The 18,732-nt window shown below is 46.7% G+C and overlaps 1 protein-coding gene across 6 annotated transcripts in view; it reads left to right on the top strand.

Annotated features, from left to right (window-relative positions):
* LOC144113440 (LIM domain-binding protein 2-like) overlaps positions 1-16,671 on the top strand; it is a 302,492-nt gene extending 285,821 nt beyond the window's left edge. For 4 of the 6 annotated variants that reach the window (XM_077646517.1, XM_077646516.1, XM_077646518.1 and 1 more), the window contains exons 10-13: positions 646-769; positions 1,212-1,262; positions 2,256-2,395; positions 14,446-16,671. In XM_077646517.1, the coding sequence (XP_077502643.1) occupies positions 646-769; positions 1,212-1,262; positions 2,256-2,395; positions 14,446-14,727 (597 nt within the window). In that variant the 3' untranslated portion in view covers positions 14,728-16,671. The remainder of the gene's footprint in view (positions 1-645; positions 770-1,211; positions 1,263-2,255; positions 2,396-14,445) is intronic. The other 2 variants (XM_077646521.1, XM_077646520.1) reach the window with 1 other exon arrangement.
* The last annotated feature ends 2,061 nt before the right edge of the window (positions 16,672-18,732 follow it).

Raw genomic sequence — 18,732 nt, 5'->3', positions numbered from 1 at the left:
ATTGGATGCCTCTTTGTCAGCATAATGGATGCCTGCATCTGCCCATACACCCGTGAAAGCGCACACGCACGCACACACACACACGCGCACACTTAACTAATGGCCACGGGGTATTTTTGAGTGATGCTAGTCAGCAACCACTAGGCCCAGTATGTGAAGACTTTTGAGATGCCAGCAGAAACATGGGAATGTAGCAGAGAGCTCTGTAATTAAATGAAATAGGTTTACGTTTAGAACTGTGCCTGCAAAATCTGGAATAATTAAAGGCATCTTACGGCCATGGCTGTTGGGGAGCAAAAGTTTTGGCAGTGTTTGGTTGTGTCGCTTTTGCTGCATTCGTCTGGTGTGCAAGCTAGGAGCTGTTACTGGCAAACATTTGGTAACAATTTTGTGTATTGATAAGATCATTAGTTCATTTGATTGGTATTTCACATTCTCATAAAGAGCTGAGCTCCCCTTTGCTGTCATGACATGTGTTTCTTTCTGTAGTTTGTTATTTCCCACAAGTAACATGTTAGCTTTCAGTGTTAGGAAATTTGAGTAGCTTGGAAAACTGTTATTGTGCTAAGGCTTGTGGTAACAGTTGTTGACCACTTGCCCAGGTGCAAATGGCTACGCTGATGGCTAGCGGGTATTTTTGTGCAGCTTTGTGTCATCCTGGAGCCAATGCAAGAGCTGATGTCGCGGCATAAAGCCTACGCATTGAGCCCTCGGGACTGCCTCAAGACCACGCTCTTCCAGAAGTGGCAGAGGATGGTTGCTCCACCTGGTAAGCTCTGATGTACTCTTAATTGCATAGGGTAGCTGTGTTGCACACGCACTGAAACCCCCTTCCTTCTGTGCATAGACTCATGCTTAGGACACAGTTTTGGTCATTTGATCTTAATTTTAATGAACTTTCTGTTCAGCTTTCTTTTGTTTATATTTTGTATTGTTACCAGTCTTTTTAGTTCCCTTCTAGCATCCATATAATAGTTCTTCATTTTGTTTTTATTCAGTTGGAAGGATTCAGTTGAAGAGGAGGTAGCTCAGGCTAGTAGACTAAGGCAAAAAACATGTAGTTAATAACACTGTGATGAAGAATATAGTTTTTCAGCTGCATTGCTGAGATGCTGCAGATTCTCTGTAGTCAATTTAGGTGTGCTTAGTGCTGAAGCGATGAAGGGTGAGAAGCAAACTTGTTAATGAACTTGATTGGTTGACTCTGCCAGGTGTCGCGCACCGCGGAGCACCTAATGACCTAAAATCAGCTCAAGATATAGGTATGTGGTTTCATACTGTGGGTCAATATTCCAGTCTCTTGTTTCTGTGAGAGCCTAACAGATTTTTACCTGGGCTACTAACAGCATGGAGGTGAACACTAGGCATCAGATAATACTGGCATACATTTTTTTACATGGGGATAGGTTTTTTTCTGCTACTTCGCGTTATGAAGGATTGAAGTGGGAGGTGATATTCAAGAGGGAATCTATATAGTTGAGGCATAAACATCTGGATGCAGTATTCTTTTAAGCAGATATGTGCATCTGCAGCATTACACAGCCTTTTTATAAGAATATTTGAAAGGTCAGTTAATCCGGTGATTTCACTTTTCATGGGAAGCTCTACTTGCTGCTTTGTAGCCTGTAGATAAGGGATACTTAGTATTATGTTAGAGCAAATTATATTTAATCACGCTGGTTATTGCCATTTTCTGCTGAGTTTCTTTCACACTGGGGTGCATAGTTTCAAGCCGCACTGCTGTTACATCAGCAGAGCATCAAGTAAAATATCAAAATGTCCATTTCATGCCAGCAGAAGATGCCTTGTGCTCAGCTCTTGAATCCTTCCTCTTTGGTGATGGCACTTTTTGTTTCGTTCTTTTTTGTTATTATTATTTTTGTTCTGCTCATTTCGAGCTGTTTGTCCTCTTTGTGTTTTGGCCTTTGCTTTCCTTATGTTCGACGTGTTTGGCACTCCACACAACTTCTCAACCCGATTGCATGTTGATTCTGGTTTGCACGTGTCAACCAGAGTGCTTGTACCTGAGGCTCTGTTACACCTTCATTTCTCTGTGTGCTCTGTTTTCGGCACCTGTCTACTCTGTTGCCTGTGAGTGGCTGGATGAAATGTTGTTGGTGCTAGGATGCATGTGACTGTCACTTGCCTCATTGTGTGCTGGTTTCGGGCTGCTTTGGCTGCTCACTGCCCTGCTCTGCTGTTCTCTGTTGGCGCCTTCGAGAAGGATTGGGTGACTCTCGAATGGCATTTTTCAGAAACCCAGCGGCCCCCAAGCAAACGCCGAAAGCGGAAATCATCAGCTGCTAATAATGCCGGCGGTGCAAGCAATGCTGGCTCTGGTGGCAAGAAAAAGAACATGTCACCCGGACCTCCAAATTTCTCGCTTGCGTCACAGGTGAGTGAATAGCGTAACAGACCGTAGAAATCTTGATTGACAAAGGCACGAGTCTTTTGAGCTCCCAAAACATTTGCATGTCAAACTGCAATGGGCCATGCACTCGACCTTGCTACTGTTTGTTTGCTACTCATTTGCTGCACAACTGAAATGTGTACAGTCGAAATGTGTAAATCGGGCAGCCTGAAAAGTGAAATTTTGCTGTAAATATGACTAACTTATTGCCAATTTCGTATCAAGGGGTCAGTAGTTTGTGTTGTGCACATTCCGAAGCTTTTTATGACTAAATTGTGCCCGTCACGCATTGTGTACACAATGACAGGTAGTGACTGCTTTCACGAGCTTAGCGTATGATGACTGTACTGCCTTTACACATCGCCGACGAACACACGGGTTGGGATGTCTAGACACGAAAGCGAACCTGCTGCTACAGGAACTGCGCTGTGCGCACAGTACGAAGGGCCCAGAACGAGAATGCAGGAATGGTGAAATGTCAAGAACCGACAGACTGCCGAAGCAAGTACTCAGTCGGCATTGGCCTTTTAATTTGGCCTAGTGACTAGAGCCGAAACCGGCATCGTAACCGGGTGATGTGCACTCTGCAGTGGCTTGTGCATGATGAGAGATGTCTTGCCTGTCATCAAAACGCCAGTTGTTGACTGCTTTGCGATATAAAAGTCGGCTTGCTGAACGTTTTGGTGCGGGTATGCTGACCTTGCTTTGAAATGGGCCGCCATTTTCTTCCGCGCTTGCCGCCTCCGTGAAGCCATACACCTCTCACGCACTTAGCTGCCTCTTCCCATATTCGGGACGGAAGACTTGGCATAGATGAGCTCCGTGATCTAATACTACCATTCAAGTTTGTGCGGCAGACGACGTCCAAAAACTGTATGAATTCAAAACCATGCCGGCGCGTGTGCCAACTTGAGGAGAATATCAGCTCCGTCATTTAAGAGGCTTCATTTTAGCTTGAATTCCGTTTTGTTTGATAAAGTTTACAATCTTACTTGCAGTTTCAATTGTGGTGTCGTGCTCTGTGAAGAAGTGAAGGAAGAGGCGCGCGCACAGGGGCAACATCGTGGAAGCATTATCTTCTTCTACACTGGCGACCTGAAACATGGAGAGCAACGCCGCGCCCCATGATGTTTCGCAGGCTCCGCCATCCTATGTCCCCTCCGTTGACGCCTATGCTGTTTGTTTTCCGCCATTCTGGACACAACATTCTGACGTATGGTTCTTACAAGCCGAAGCCTGTTTTCCAAAAGCCTGGCGAATGTTACCTCCCAAGAATTCCGGTTCAGCTACCTTCTAGCCTTGCTGCCCGCCGAGGTCGCGCTCGTGGTCTGCGACATCCTGGCAAGTCCCCCAGCAGCGGATTGGTGTGACCAATTGAAGGCAGCTATTCTAAAACACACTTTTGCCATCCAACCGCAAGTGACTGCAACAGCTCCTTTCCGCGTCGGAGCTCAGCGACTGGCGTCCATCACAACTTGGGCCTGCTTGGTGACCGTGCAGCCTCTTTTGACACCCTGCTCCTTTTGACAACAGCTCGCAGATACAAGTTTGCAGGAAACGATTACTCCTCGTTAACCTTGGTTTACGCCGGTCATTTCGTTGGATATTCTTGGTTGCTGAGGTCAGCCAAGCCATCCATGGAGCGGATTTTCTCTGCCATTTCTCCCTCCTGGCTCACATAGCATGCAAGAAACTCTGCGATTCAACTACCAGACTCTGTGACTGGCCGGCCCTCCCTTTTCTACCCCTTCGCCTTTGCGATCTGCCATACCGTCCCTTTACCTTATGGGGACCTGCTGAGAGAGTTTCCATCTTAGACAGCCGCCCCCGACTGGACAAAACCTGTCAAGCACGTCTTGCACCGCATTATTACCAGTGGTCAACCAACGCATGCCACAGCTCGTCGCCTCACTCCTGAAAAGCTCCGCATTGCCCGCCAGGAGCTCGAGCACATGGTAGAGATTGGCATCCCCCGGCCATCCGTCCAGCTGTTGATCGGCCCCTCTGCACATGGTCCCTAAGAAGTTCGGCAACTGGCGCCCGTGCAGGGACTACCGTGCCCTCAACTTGGCCACTCATCCTGATCATTACCCCTTGCCGAATGTGCAGGAGTTTACCAGCAACATACGTGGCTGCGTCATACTTTCGAAACTTAACCTTCAAAAAGTGTACAATCAGATTCTGGTTGATCCTGACAATGTACAGAAGACTGCCATCATGACGCCTTTTAGCCTTTTAAAATTCATGAAGATGCCTTTTGGCCAACGAAATGCAGTGCAAACCTTCCAGCATTTTTTTGACGTCGTCCTTCGCGGTTTCCCATTCGTATTTGCGTACGTCAGTGATTTCCTCGTCATTAGTTCCTCTCCCGCTGAGCACCTCAGTCATCTGCGCCTCATCTTTGAATGTTTTGCCAACCACAGACTCATTCTTAGCATTGACAAATGTGGGTTTGGCGCCTCATCTTTGGCATTCCTCGGGCATCTCGTCTACGCCTACGGTATCCAACCACTTCCAGACAAGGTCAAGGCAGTCGCGGACTTCCCCTGCCCGGACTCACTACGTCAGCTCCGGCGTTTCCTTGGCCTTGTCAACTACTACAGGCATTTCATTCCTGGATGCGCTGCTGTTCTGCAACCACTCGAAAGTTTACTTTGGTTGGCCAACCCAGAGGCATCCGCTCTCACCTGGACCGAGGCTGCAACTGCTGCTTTCATTGCTGTCAAGGACCGTCTTGTCTCTGCCACCCTTCTTGTTCACCCGGCACACGACGCAGCCACGAGCATCACAGTTGATGCTGCAGGCTGCGCCGTTGGCAGTGTCCTGCAGCAATTTCTTAAAAGGACTATGCAATAAATTAATTGAAATTACGTAAAGCAGACGAGAGATAGGCATTTCATCACTCGTCACCCCAATGCAAGAATTTTTAAGCTAGCATCAATAACACCGAAGATATGGACGATTAAAAATTATGCTCCTCCTCTCCCCCCTCAACGCGTACATGCGGGGCACCAGACAAAAATAAAGAAAACAGCTCTGGGGCTGGGCCCCACCCATGAATACGTCATCTGCTGACGTTCCTTTTGCAACTTCCGGTTGTCGCTCCTAGCACCCCAGCAGGAGCTTCGGCGGTGTGATTGCGGCGCGTGTCGGGTTTCTTTGCTTGTCGTCTGTTGTAGTTAGCAGTAATGGACCCGGACCTCAAGGCGCGACTGCTCACTCTTACGGCAGCGATGGGCATCGAGCCCTATACGTTCACGCCGTACCGGCTGAATGCCAGCGACGACAGTAGCGACTCGGCGAGCCACTGCGAGTGGCTCCGGAACTCCAGACAGAAGGAGGTGGCAGAGGAAAATTGAAACCATATGCCCGAAGGCAATGCCCTGTCTCGCGCTTGCCCGAGAGGGTCGCGCGGCAGCACGAGCAGACGATTTTGACGGCTACCGGAAGTGTGCCCATGACGTCGTGGCTGCTGTGGCTCCAGCGAATGAGAGCGTGTGGTGGCCTGGCAACGTCATGGGTACAGTGACGTCTTTTTTCACGATTTTAGTATCAGAATCGGTCACTACGAGCACACCAATCGGCCCGCGAATTTTAAAAAACACGGTTTTTAAAAAATTCATAATAAATTGCCGGCTCAGTTCCGAAGACTCATACTTGGTGTGAATGCATCTTAGCATCATTTCTAAGCATTGAAAACATTTACAAGCGACTTTTTATTCATTGCATAGCCCCTTTAACGGCGAATGTTGTCCGCTCGGCTTTTTCTCAAAGAAGCTGTCATCTTTGGAGTAGCAGTACAGTGCTTTCGGCCGTGAGCTGCTTGCGGCGTATCTCGCCCTTGGATCACTTCCTTTTTTTGTAGGTCGGCCTAATGCAGACAAATGACTTTGCGGTGCCTCCCTACATGGGTTGGACTCTTCTCGGTGTGGAATTGGGAGTCTGCAGAGAGCTCCTGGATGCACAAGAAGGTTGCACTGAATGATCACCACACTGAGCAGAGCAGTGCAGATGACTGATTGGGGAGGCCGGAGGATCTCCCAGTTGAGAGTCGCCCACAACCCTGAAGGGTGGTTCCAGATGTTCCACTGATGCTGCTGAGTCTATAGTTGTGGGGATGATTGATGTTGTCGGCTAGGCTGTGGAGATGCAGACACAGTGTAAGGAATTCTTGCTTCCAAATAGCTCAGTGCTCCAGGTGATGAGGTGCAGTAGGCTTGCTCATTAAGAGGTTGCAGTGGAGCTGGTTGACAGTGAGCCTCTATACTGTCAACAGAAGTAGGACTTGAAAAAGATACTTGAAAATGATCAAATTCAGTTGGCTCATTCATGAGAGGAAGTGAAAACTCTTTGGACAGGACAGCTTGGATGCGTTCCATATTTTCCTGTCATCTCGACGATTCGGTGCAGGACCTTAAAGACTGGTAACTTTCCTGAGTCAAGGGAAGACTTGTCGCCTCTAAAAGGACAGGCTTCCAAACTCTAACCAAGTCTTCTATTTGGAAGTTGGACTCTTTTGTGCATGCCTTGCATCCGCATACCATTTGTTGTACCGTACTGTTGTATGTTTACGGTTTGTACTTTGTTGTTGGCTTTGAAGCTCTTTGGACACTTTTGGCTAAATAGCAAGTGGAAGACGATGCAGCTTTGTTTAAACTGACTCGACCTCTCCTCAAACTTTGACCTTATGTTGGTATCTTCTTTTGAGACCCCCTCCGGTTGGAACTAGTGGCACAAAATCCTGTTGTAAGACTGGAGGTAGCTGCGTTGAATTTGGCTGCACCACTCTGGAAGCATTACAGTGTGGCCCTGGTGGTGGACAAGTTGAGAGCTCTATATCGTGCCTCCTTCAACCACATAAAATAGTACTGGTGCCTTTTTGAAAAGTGGTGGATGCAGTTAAGAAGCCTAGCACCTTGATGGGTCGCTTGGAATAATCCAGGAGAGGGACCAGAGCTACTTGTAGCAGCATGGTGCTGGAGAAATATCTTGTGAATAATTTGCAATCGTTTATGGATACTGCCCATCCCAGGTACACCACGAAGTTGATTGTAGCGTGAGCTATTTGGAGTTGAATGTGAATGCCTGACTTCAGATCTTATTTATGCAAGACATAGACTTGATTCACAGAGGTCTCATGGTTGGATTCTTGTTCTGGCTATTGTTCATGAAGTTCTCGCGCTAATGTTGTGCATTGATTTCATACGTTCTAGAAGGTAATGCCCTTTTTGTGAGCAGTGGAATCACTTCTTACCTTTGGCTAGACAGGTAGATGCTGAAGCGGTGTGCTGACTGGAGCCACACTGGAAACATTTCTTTGTAGCATGTTGCTATCACGCTTCTTGCCGTTGTTGATTGAAGGAGGGCTTGTTGCAGCCGTATTTGACGATTGGGTTACATTCTTGATGAAGGACGATATGATCTTTGAGATGGCTGTTGACTGTGTTGCCAGTCCTTATGCTGACTTGAAGCTGGAGAGGCATTTTGAGATGGGTGGACGGCTTGCTGTGACTGCGTTGCAGCTGTCCTCTGCTCGGGCTGGACCATTGCATTGAATTTTGCAGCGTCCGTTGCCGTTTGCTCGTGTTGCGTTGCTGTGCGGATAGCTGTAGTGAAAGTCAGTGTTGATCCTTCAACTAATAGGCTCTCTCGGACTCGCTAGGATGCTACGTCAGTTTCAAACTGATCTTTCAATCGTCTGCTCAGCAGACGAAAAATTACTTGAGTTTGCTAAATCACAAAGAGCTGTGACAAATTCGGAGACCGTTTCTCCAAGTTCTTGCCATCTGCAGTGGAATCCATGTCATTCCATTACGACATTCGAGGATAAATGCGACTGCTTTCATCACCCAAGTTAGAAGCGAACTTGTTTTGTTTGCTGACAAGAGAGCCCCCTTGCAACGCTAAACTTCTGTAACTACTGCGGCCATTGAACTGCGGGTCGGCTTGACGTGGTCAAATAAATGGTGGGGGTGGCTGGATGTTGAACATTGGTGCAGCCTAAGAGACATTTTCAGAGATATGGGATGTTATTTTGTGGGGCAGAAGTTTAAAATCCTTGCTTTTCTTTATTTTACCACTAGTGAACAATGGCAGTAAAGTTTTAAGTCTGCTGCTCAGCTTCACGAAGTCTGGGTTTCATTAAGTCTTGTTGCAACCCTTGCAGTCAAGGCACCGTGTCTGCCTTTCTCATCAGAGAAGCCAACGAACTATTGGACACGATATTGTGCACCATGAAAGAAAAGATGGAGAGACAGGAGGGCGCCAGATACTGGCGACTGTTGCCATTTACTTGAAGGATGAACTGAATATTTTCTTTGTTTCCACTTGGAACTTATTTTGCCATGCCACTCATATTTCTTTTATTTACTGAAAGGACATTGCATGCTAGTCCTCTCGAGACACAGATATCAAATGCTGCTTGGGAAACTTTAATGAAGATTTATGTTATTTACTGAGGGGCATCGCATGCTGGTTCCCTCGAGGGACAGATCTCAAATGCTCCGGTCAGGCAGCTTGGGAAAAACTTCAGAATGGCACACATGGAGATGAAGAAGGAAAAGGAGTGAGTTACTTGCTAATTGAATCCATCTATTCTAATAAGAAATGATGCAGTTTCCGCTTGCTAGGTGGATCCTTGCTTGCACTCGGTCACAACAAACAGAAATCTCCCAAGATCACGTATGTGGCTGAAATGTAAATGCTGGTAGTGATTGAAGGGAAGGGCTGAACTGGAGTCACTAAATAAAGACTTAGAGTATCGGCACTCTTTTCTCCTATTGTTCTGTGCCGCCGCCACAATCATTGGTCAGTTTGCATCACGTGATACTTGTTTACACTGCGACGGTTCATGGGGGCTGCCATTTTGTGGCTTATGCGTTTTCAGTCGGGCAACTGTGGTAGTCCTAGTGCTGCGACGTTGCGAGTGCTGCCGGTGACCGACTCAGTGACCAGGGATTCCGCGCCTCGCAGCATTTCAGCTCCGCACGACGAAAGCATAAACGGAAGGCAACAGCTGTACCGTTTGCATCTGAGCGGCTCCATGCCGTACGGCTACAATCCCCGCCGCAGCGCAGGGTGGCTAACAGCGTTGTTTACAAAATGGCTGGGCCAAAGTTACCGGCGAGGTTGCCGAAGCGGCAATCTGGCAACAATGATAAACAACAAAATGGCCGCCCCTGCTTACCGCCGTGCTGCAGTGACGGTACTCTAAGTCTTTATTTAGTGACTCTAGGCTGAACTATTGAAGTCTGTGGGACCTAGCATAGTTATATGATTGTAAATCAACCCCCCCCCCCCATATTGCATGTCAGGAAAAAAAAGAAGGGTGTGCTCATGGGCACATTCCAAAACGAAAATGTATTAGTCACTGGACTACTTGTCCGCACTTGCACCATCATCCTCGCTAGCGCTGCCATTGTCATCGCTGCTGCAGTCCCACAGCATGTTGTTCTAATGTCGTCCAGCGAATTCCCCCACTTCGCAAGCAACCACAGCACTTCGTTGTCCTGTGAAATCCCGCACTTCAAACAACCACACCACAACATCACATGGAACAGCTGAAAATTTTGCCTCGCTGTAGCTGCCACACCTGTATCACCCGTTCTGAGACGTCGAACTTGCGGCCCAGCATGCAGTTTGTTTCTGCAGCGGAATGACGGTCATTTTGAATGTAGCCTTGAACAAGTGCCGGACAATTACCGGACGCGGAGCACAAATGATGATTGACGTAGCATTACATTAAAAACTGCTAAAATGTGGCCAGTAGTCATCAAATGCGTCAAATAGAACCAAAGAGAAGCTATGCGTGAGCGGCACTGGCTCTTCCATCAGCTACCGACACTCCCCAGAAGCGCTGCCGTTCTGAGTGGCGGTGCTGCCGCATTTCGAACAGCGGCCCTTCCATCAACTGTCGACACTCCCTTGAGCACCAAGTGTGCAGTTGAAAGTAAAAAAAAAATAATTTTGAATAATTGTACAGAATAGCCAAATGTTACTGGGTAGAGCTCTAGAGCACACATAAAATTGCAACCACGCTGTAGCATCCTTGGTACAGTAAAATCCCACTTCTGGTTAATTCGTACTGACCCCCGGGTCCAGGCACAGCCCTGTGTATTTCAATGGGGGAAAACTCTCGATAATTTGAACAAGTCGGCATCCGCTACAGTTAATTCAATCCAGGAGCAGCTGGCTGACACCACTCCTCGCAGATAGAAGTTGACCCATAGCACGTAAAACACGCTCCAAATTTACCAGAGATGTAAAACAATCGAATAGAAAAAAGCGGAGTGCACGAGAATCACAAAGCCCGCGTTCTGGTGCATGCGCAGTAGGTTTTCACTGCCGGAGCACTCACCCGCGCTGGTGATGCTGCGGCGTGAGCCGTTCCAAGTTTTCATTGTGCTGCGGTTGCTGGGTCACGATCATGTGGTGTAAACAACGTAGTATGGCGGTTCGGGCAATGACGGCTTTTCTTGGTGCCACGAGCGCGAGCTACGTGGACAGCAGCATGGAGACATCGGAGCCCTTGAGTGACACCGATATAATTGAGGCTGCATGCACCTAGCAGATGTCGCAGCACTCACGTGCGGTGAACACAGCTGACAGTGATGAGTCCGACAGCGGCGACGAGACTATGCCACTGCCAAGTGCACATGAAGTAGCGTCGGCACTCGATGTTGCAGCACGCCAATTCTCTGTCAGTGAGAACTCTGGCGTTGCGCAGGAGTTTTAGGCAAGCTGCAGATGAGGCTGATGGAGTCTCGGCAGAAGAAAAGAAACGATTATTTTTAATTTTGACAACCCTTCCCTGTAAATAAACATGTTTTGGAGCATAAATAGCGTCATAGATTCCAGCACTAAAGCTCACTGCTCACATAAATGCATTATAGTACTTGTTTCTGGCGCATAACTGGCCGATCAATTTATTTCATTTGCCATTAGGACTGGGTGAATTAAATTCTCTGAATATGCCCGCCACAAACGCGTAGCAGCGGCTAGCTCGCGATAACGAGTCTAGATGTGACTGCTTCGGGTTCTGCCCGCGCGGCGGGGCACTATGACAGCTCATCCTAGCGCCTATTTGATAATTCGAACTTCGCCTAATTCGAACAGTTTTCCAGTCCCCATCGAGTTCGAATTAACGAGCTTTTGCTGTACCTCGTTTGTCTTGCCTTTATTTATGGGGCCATACGTTAGTTTGGTTGTAAGTCGGCCTCCCCACTTCGGATTTTTAAATAAAAAAAATACAACTTACAATCATGTAAATATAGTATCTGAATGATATTTTAACGACGTAAGTCGTGTGAATAAGTTGTGGAACTGGGGAACGCATTTTGCTGCAGCTGGGAATGTGGGCCTAACACTGTAGTCGGCAATGTGCGATTCACCTTAATCATTGCCAGTGTAGCGGCGGGGGCCTGGGCCCATAGAACGAACAGGAGGCTTGCTGTTCGAGTGGTAGTGAAGAGCAACATTTATTGAACATAGTCACCCCTACTTTATTTTTGGGTCTCGTGACACTGAATAGCCAGTTAAGAAGCACGCATTCACAAGAGAAGATGCAAGACAATCCAAGAATCTGAACCAGAAACCAAAACCTACAATAGTACAACGCAGTCCGTCCAATTGACTCCATTTAAATCCAAGATGGTGCCTTTCACAGCGGCAAAGAGCCAGTTTGTTGTGAGAGCGCTACCCGCTCGTGTCTGGTGGGTAAAAAAAAACTATCTCCACAGTGTAGCTGGCGCCCATTTTATTCTCAAAAATCAAACATTTGCGCTCCTGAGACTACGAAATATTGGTCAAGAATACATATGCGCTCCTATATGTGACCGTTCCTCAACAAAGTCCGGAATATTGGAGTAAGAAAAATTTTTCTGTAGTCCATCTGCATGGAAAGGGCCTGATTTAGAAATATTTATTATGTAGAACTGCATGTTGCATGTGCTGTTTGCAAGCAACTGCAGTTGAACGCAGCCAGATCCTTTTGTTTCGATCTTGAATATTTTGAATTACTGTATATGTCTGCATATAGTAATCAGGGAACCCCCCCCCCCTAAAAAAAAAAAAGAAGACTCCAAATCTGAGCTGGAACTTCCGCCACCTGTCACAGGTTTTGTCTTGTGTGTTCATGCATCAACTTCCAGTGAGTCACCATATTTCTCTGTGCAGGAATGCATACCCTAAGCAACCTCGCACTTTGTTCAAGGCAGTGAATGCTCACACGCTGTTCACACGCAAAGCTTTTCCAACACTGCGTGTCTTGGCTTCCACACGTTGCTGCCTAATGTGCATGCAAAAAAAGGATCTTGCAGACACATGGCACCTCGTGAAGTTAATTCCCAAATTTAATTTAGATGACTGCTTACAGTGGCACAGTCTGCAGTGAACAATTACAGTATGGTTGTCAAATCAACTAGCCTCTAGCAGTGGCCTTGTGAAGAGTGTGGTTAGTCCCTCAACGAAGTGGCTTAAAGAAGTGGGAATGAATTGAGGCATGCGTGAATTTAGGTGCTCGGGGAACCTCGGGAAAAATTCACTGGGACACCTAATTGCATTATGTGTGGGCACTGTGACACCATTAGCATCTGTTGATGCTTTTATCAGAAGCAGCGTCACATCCAGTCCAGTGACAAAACCTCCCTCCAGTCAGTGGGACGCTTTCATCTGGTGGCGTCACTTGCCCCCAGCCAATGGGAATGCTCCTATTTGGTGATGTCACTTCCCCCCAACCAGTGTGAATGCTCTTGTCTGGTGATGGCACTTTCCGCCAGCCAGTGGTCAGATTTTATGGCCGACGACACATTTTGGCCTTATGGGGCTTCTAATGCCATTGCATTAATACTCCAAGGAACTACAGAATTTCGTTGAACCCAGTGTGAGAACTTCTGGTCTAGGCGCAGCTTGTTCAGATGATGTTATACCGTATAAATGCATGTAAGGGCCGCACCCTGTTTTCCGAAGGAAATACTATATAAAAAAAAAGATCCATGTAAGAGCCGCACCCAATCTTTCCACAGCGCACATGGGAATAGCCTTCAGAGTGCACGCGCTGTGACCTCTGCAATCAGCTCCGGCTGCAAGCAGCGGTGCACTTGATTGTGGAGGCCACGCATGCGCACAAGAGCTTCCAGGTGCCGCCCACGAATGGTGCCCGTGGGTCGTCATCATCGTCAACTCTTTCCTCTACCGCGAGCTCCCGCTATTCATATCAGCATCAGTATCACCAGTTGCCGCTTTTTGTGGCGGTCAAAGGCATGGAAGTTGCGCTGGTGTGTTAGTTCACTGGTGTGTTAGTTGTGCCAGTGTGCTGCCGCAGGGCGGCAGCACACTGCAAGCATGTGGCAATCTTGTGGCGGGCATGCAATTTGACGTGGCTGAGACGTGCATCCGACGATGGCACAACCAAAAGGATGCATTGAGGAAAACAAGGTGCAAAAAGCGCACTTTCTGAGGCAAGCTGTGCAAGTTTCCCAAACTGCTCTGTTATGTGAGGGAAGTGCGGAACAACAGCTACGTGCTGACAACTGACATGCTGCGCGACTTCTTGTGGGATGAGATTACAGCACCAGCTCGGAGTCGGAAGACTCTGCGTGTGACGATTGAACATAGAATAAATGCCGTTCATTCCTTGATTGGTGTTTTTTTACTTCAAAAATTTTTTCTTTTCACATGTCCCATGCACCCGGAAAATTGGCCCTCAAATCTGAAAAATAAAAAAATGCGTCCTTTATATGTGTTTATACTATTTTACTTGGATAGCTTCAGTTAAGTTAGCATAGAGGCCTTGGTTGTCAAGGAGTTATCAGGTTCTTGTATTACTCTTCGAGCAGCATGACTTGGGTAGCAAGCCTTCAGTGGCTTCGTGGCCCTGTGTGGTTTGCTGGTGTCTTTCTTATGCTGAACGTGTTTGCATATTCATTGTACTTTAGAGTTCGCTGGTTCAGAAGATTTGCCTTTGCTTCCCAAGACAGACTAGCATTGCTTTTTAGCCAAACATTTGCCTAGAAAACTTCCTCTTCCCAACCCTGCAGGACGTGATGGTTGTTGGAGAGCCCTCCTTGATGGGGGGTGAATTTGGTGATGAAGACGAGCGTGTCATCACACGGCTGGAGAACACCCAGTACGACGCCTCGGCAGCAGCTGCCAATGGTCTCGAGGAAGGTGACGAGTTTGGTGGTGGCCCCTTGGCACCACCGCCCGGCTGGCAGGGCCCACCGCCAGGGCCACCACCTGAGCGAAACCCCTCTGCCCCACCTCCGGGCCCACCGCCACCCCCCGAGGACAAGAAGACATCTCCAAGCATCAGCCAATAGGCGCACCAAGCACGTGTGAATGTTGGGCCACATGGTTGGACAGTGCCACTTCCATTTCTCGGAAGTGAAGGAAAGAGGGCAAGCCTGGCCCGCATCCATCACCTCTATTGCTATAGAAGTGTTGCCCTTCCTCATTTTCTTTTTTTTTTCTTTACATGGAGTGCACTGGCTAGGTTACTGGCGTCAGTGACTGAAATGTCTGGACGCAGAAGTGAGACCAAAGCCTTGCAAGTGGCTGCATAGTAGGGCAAAACTGAAATCTGGTGCGTATTGTGACTGCACCCATCCTGGTCTTCAGTGATCAGCTCGGTGAATATGGGGAGCTGCCAGCCTCAAGTTGTGCTGGCTTCTCTAGGTCAGTTTTGAGCAACATTTGTTTCAAGTATGCGTGGTGCTGTCTCATTGTCATGTGCTTTCAGAACTTTTTTCCTCTTTTTTTTTTTTTTTGAAGTGGGAGGGGAAAAGGGGGATACAGGTGAATGTCCTAAAACTTCGCTTGTGTGCAGAGACAGTTTGCCTGCAACATTGACCTCAAGACCCATGGCATCATTTGAGCTTTTCTAGCAGATGGAATGGAGGACACCTGCAATCGTGGTTGCACTGAAGGGAGCTGGCTGTTTTGGTGTTTCTAGATTGTGCAATAAGTGGCAGATTATTTGCATAAGTTGCTCCTTTCTAAGTTATTCTTGACTGTGGCATGTTTCAATAGGGTTCTATTGAGCTTTCTGTTTAGCTCCTGCAGTGTTATTATAAATATAATACAGCATTTTGTTAATAGCAAAACATTATGCTTCTGGACCAGTTCTGTTTCTGTCTTGCACCTCGCGCTATCGCTAGGGCTCTGTCCTGAGCATACTGCACCATCTCTCTTATGTTTGGTGACAACGAAGTTTGATGAAGCCTGTACAAAGGAGTGATGCGACAGAAAGTTGGCTCATTCTACGTTTCTACACTAAATGAAAGTGGGAGCCATGGCTCTTGTCCTGTGTTTCCTTTAGCTGCATATCGTACATTTAAAACTTATTGTGTGTACATGGCAAGAACATAAAACTCTTTCTGGGGAAAGTTTTGTTTTATCCATGGTGTCTAGATAATTTGCTTCACGTAGCTGATTTTTAAAGGTACGCGCACAAGCTGTTGCACAAAATGCTATGGTAGCGCACATTCTACTCGGTGTTTTTGTTCTCCCATTCCCACGCTGTTTTTGGATGTTGGGATGTGTATTATTTAAAGTATTGTTTCAGACAGTTAAGTGGAAACTGTGGTTGCACTTAGTTCTCATAGAGCAGGCCTATCCTTGAAAGAAACAACATTGGGCAGCAAAGTTTCACTGCATACCTGCTAGTTGCCAACATATCGGCTACTTGATGTCAGGAAAGACCTAAGGTTTTGTATAAAGATTTTTGTTCTGAAGAGGCAGTTTTTGTTTATACAGTGGTTGTCGCAGACTCATTAACCATTTTTCTCTGTAACTTGTGCATTTTACAGATGAGAATAAATCTGGCAAAGGGTGTTTTCACCTTTGTTACATCACCGTACCCAATTCCGGCTCTCTGTGCACTATGTAGGCCAGTGGACTGTTTGTGTTTGTTGCCTCACAGTGGTCCAATGATCCATTATCTGCACCACTTTCATTGTAAACTGACCATTTCTATGATCATAAAAGTTGAATGTTGGCTTGGTGGGGGCTCCTGAATGTAGTCAAAATAGGTCATACTAACAGAGTAGCTTTACATGGTGAATCATGTGTTTCATTTTCCCAGATAAGACATGAGCTTGCATTCACATCAACAGCAAAGGCTGGAAGTGTTTGGCATTGTGTATGTGGAAAGCAGTGAACTTATAGGACCTTTGGGCCTGATTGTGATGGCAGACCACGTCTTGCAATGTAGTGCACCCTGTACAAAAATATGCATTACAGTCATCTACAACAGCTGTGTGAAATCCTGTTTTACTTTTTTTCCTGTTCCTTTTACTGGACACCATACTGGAGGGCTACATAACCATCGTAAGTCATGCTGATGTGATGCACTTGAGTGCCTCCCAAATTGGTTTTTATGTTCATGAATCCTGGTTAGCTCTGTGCCTTGTTGCTATGGTTGTAATGTATAAAAGCACCAAGTTTATGGAGCCAGACGGTCAAGACCAGTGCAGCAATTTTGTGCAACCCTTTGGGAACCTGCACCTGCATTTCTTTTTACAGGGAAGAGGGATAAGCTAACGTGCTAGTGGGAATTGCAACTTGTGCGCCTGCTTTCTTAGCATTTGCACATCTGATCACAAGCTGGCAAACTGTTTGTTCCTTAGCAGCAGGAAGTATTACCACATACCATTTTTGTCATTTTCTTTTGAATTTGTTTTAATACTCGGTATGGCAGTTGAATGAAATAGTTTATTCTGCCTTGGGGCCGCTGTTTCAGCATTGGCTTAGCTCTAAGAATTTCATTTTCCTTCGACATGGCTAGACCATGCACAGCTAGGGCGTGTCTGGGTCTGGGTCGACCTGTCTTGCAGGCAGTAGGATCCATAGTGTTGCAATTTGCAAAACGTCTGCCCTGTCCCCGATTTCTCCGTTCTTCATGTGGACGCACACGGAAGAAAACCTTGCTGTTGGCTTCTTTAATGGCTTGCTTCTGTTGCCTCCCTATTGTCTCTAATCTTTACTTTCACTTACTTTTTTTTCATTTCTTTTTTTATCTCTTGCCAGGTAGCAACATTTAGCCTGATAGAGTTTGATCAACCTGCATTACATGACACTGGGTACAATGGCTGCTTCCATCAGGGTGCATAACAGTGGTGTACTCCTTTTGTTGGACCTTCAGTGAGTGACCAGCTGTGTGACTGAGGGAAGCTTGCACTGTTAGTGGGGAGTAATATAATTCTCTTGAATTGTCCTCTAAACAAGTCCAGAATGAGGCAGGCGTACATTTTTGTTCACCAGAGGTCGTCTTGATATATTTATTATGCAATGGATCTTGGTGTCAAAAAAAAAAACACAATATAACACTTGTCAGTGTTTTTATTTCATAAATGTGAATTGCATTGGGTGGGATGTGATAAAACTTAATGCCCAAGGCAATCGGGAAGTAAACTCGAAAGGAGCAGGCAGTTTGTGATGGCAGTTCCTTTTTGTTTATCTTGGTAAGCATACTTCCAGATCTCGCCTTGGTTTTGTAATCCCTCCCAGCGAAGTGTTCCATGAGGCATCTCAAGCATATTGTAGATTTGTAGGCTTGCTTTAGTCTTTAATGCCAGAGCATTACTTGGCTCATTATGCAAGAACCCCGCAGTCATCGGAAACCCGTGGGTGAAATGCGGCACACAGATGACTTCAACACCCTCTCTGGAGCAATATTCTGCCGTCATCTCCACCGCCACATACCTCGAAGCATGATTGAGGTGTCCACTGACCGAGAGAACCAGTTACACTTTCAATTTTCAATTTCAATTAAATTTATTAGACATCATTCCAGAGGTCAGGAGCATAGACAAAAAGCTGAAGACACAGCTTGAGGGGTCTGTGCCGTTTTGACAAATCATGTATACATACATATATAAAGGTATACTATGCATTTGCAGCACCAACTTTGGATTTAAGATTCAGTACAGAACATAAGTGTTATGTGATAGAGAAACAAAATTAACAATTCCTTTGGTATTAACAATGAGCAGATAATTAATAGAGCCATAGGTATCAATGCTCCTGGTAAAAATACAAGGAAATAAAGACATGAAATGCAAAAAATAAAGGATGACAGCATACTAGCTTGGATACTGGACAGCTTGCAAGATAACTGAGCCGAAGGCGATGTGTGGGGAGGAAGAGAAGGCTCCCGACAGGAGAGCCCTTGGATGCCTTTTCAGGAAAGAGGGATCTTGTATTTGGTCACGGTGTACGAACATACTGCACTGTGTATTTGGTTTTACTTTGTGTTATTGGCCGGCCGCTGGGTTTGAGGCTGTAGTGGGGCGGCCGCTTCGAAAGCAGGATCTGCTCGTTGTCGG

The sequence above is a fragment of the Amblyomma americanum genome, chromosome 1 (assembly GCF_052857255.1).
Source record: "Amblyomma americanum isolate KBUSLIRL-KWMA chromosome 1, ASM5285725v1, whole genome shotgun sequence".
In the NCBI taxonomy this organism is placed as follows: Eukaryota; Metazoa; Arthropoda; class Arachnida; order Ixodida; family Ixodidae; genus Amblyomma; species Amblyomma americanum.
The sequence above is the reverse complement of the archived record's forward strand: the minus strand, read 5'-3'. Positions and strand labels throughout refer to the sequence as shown.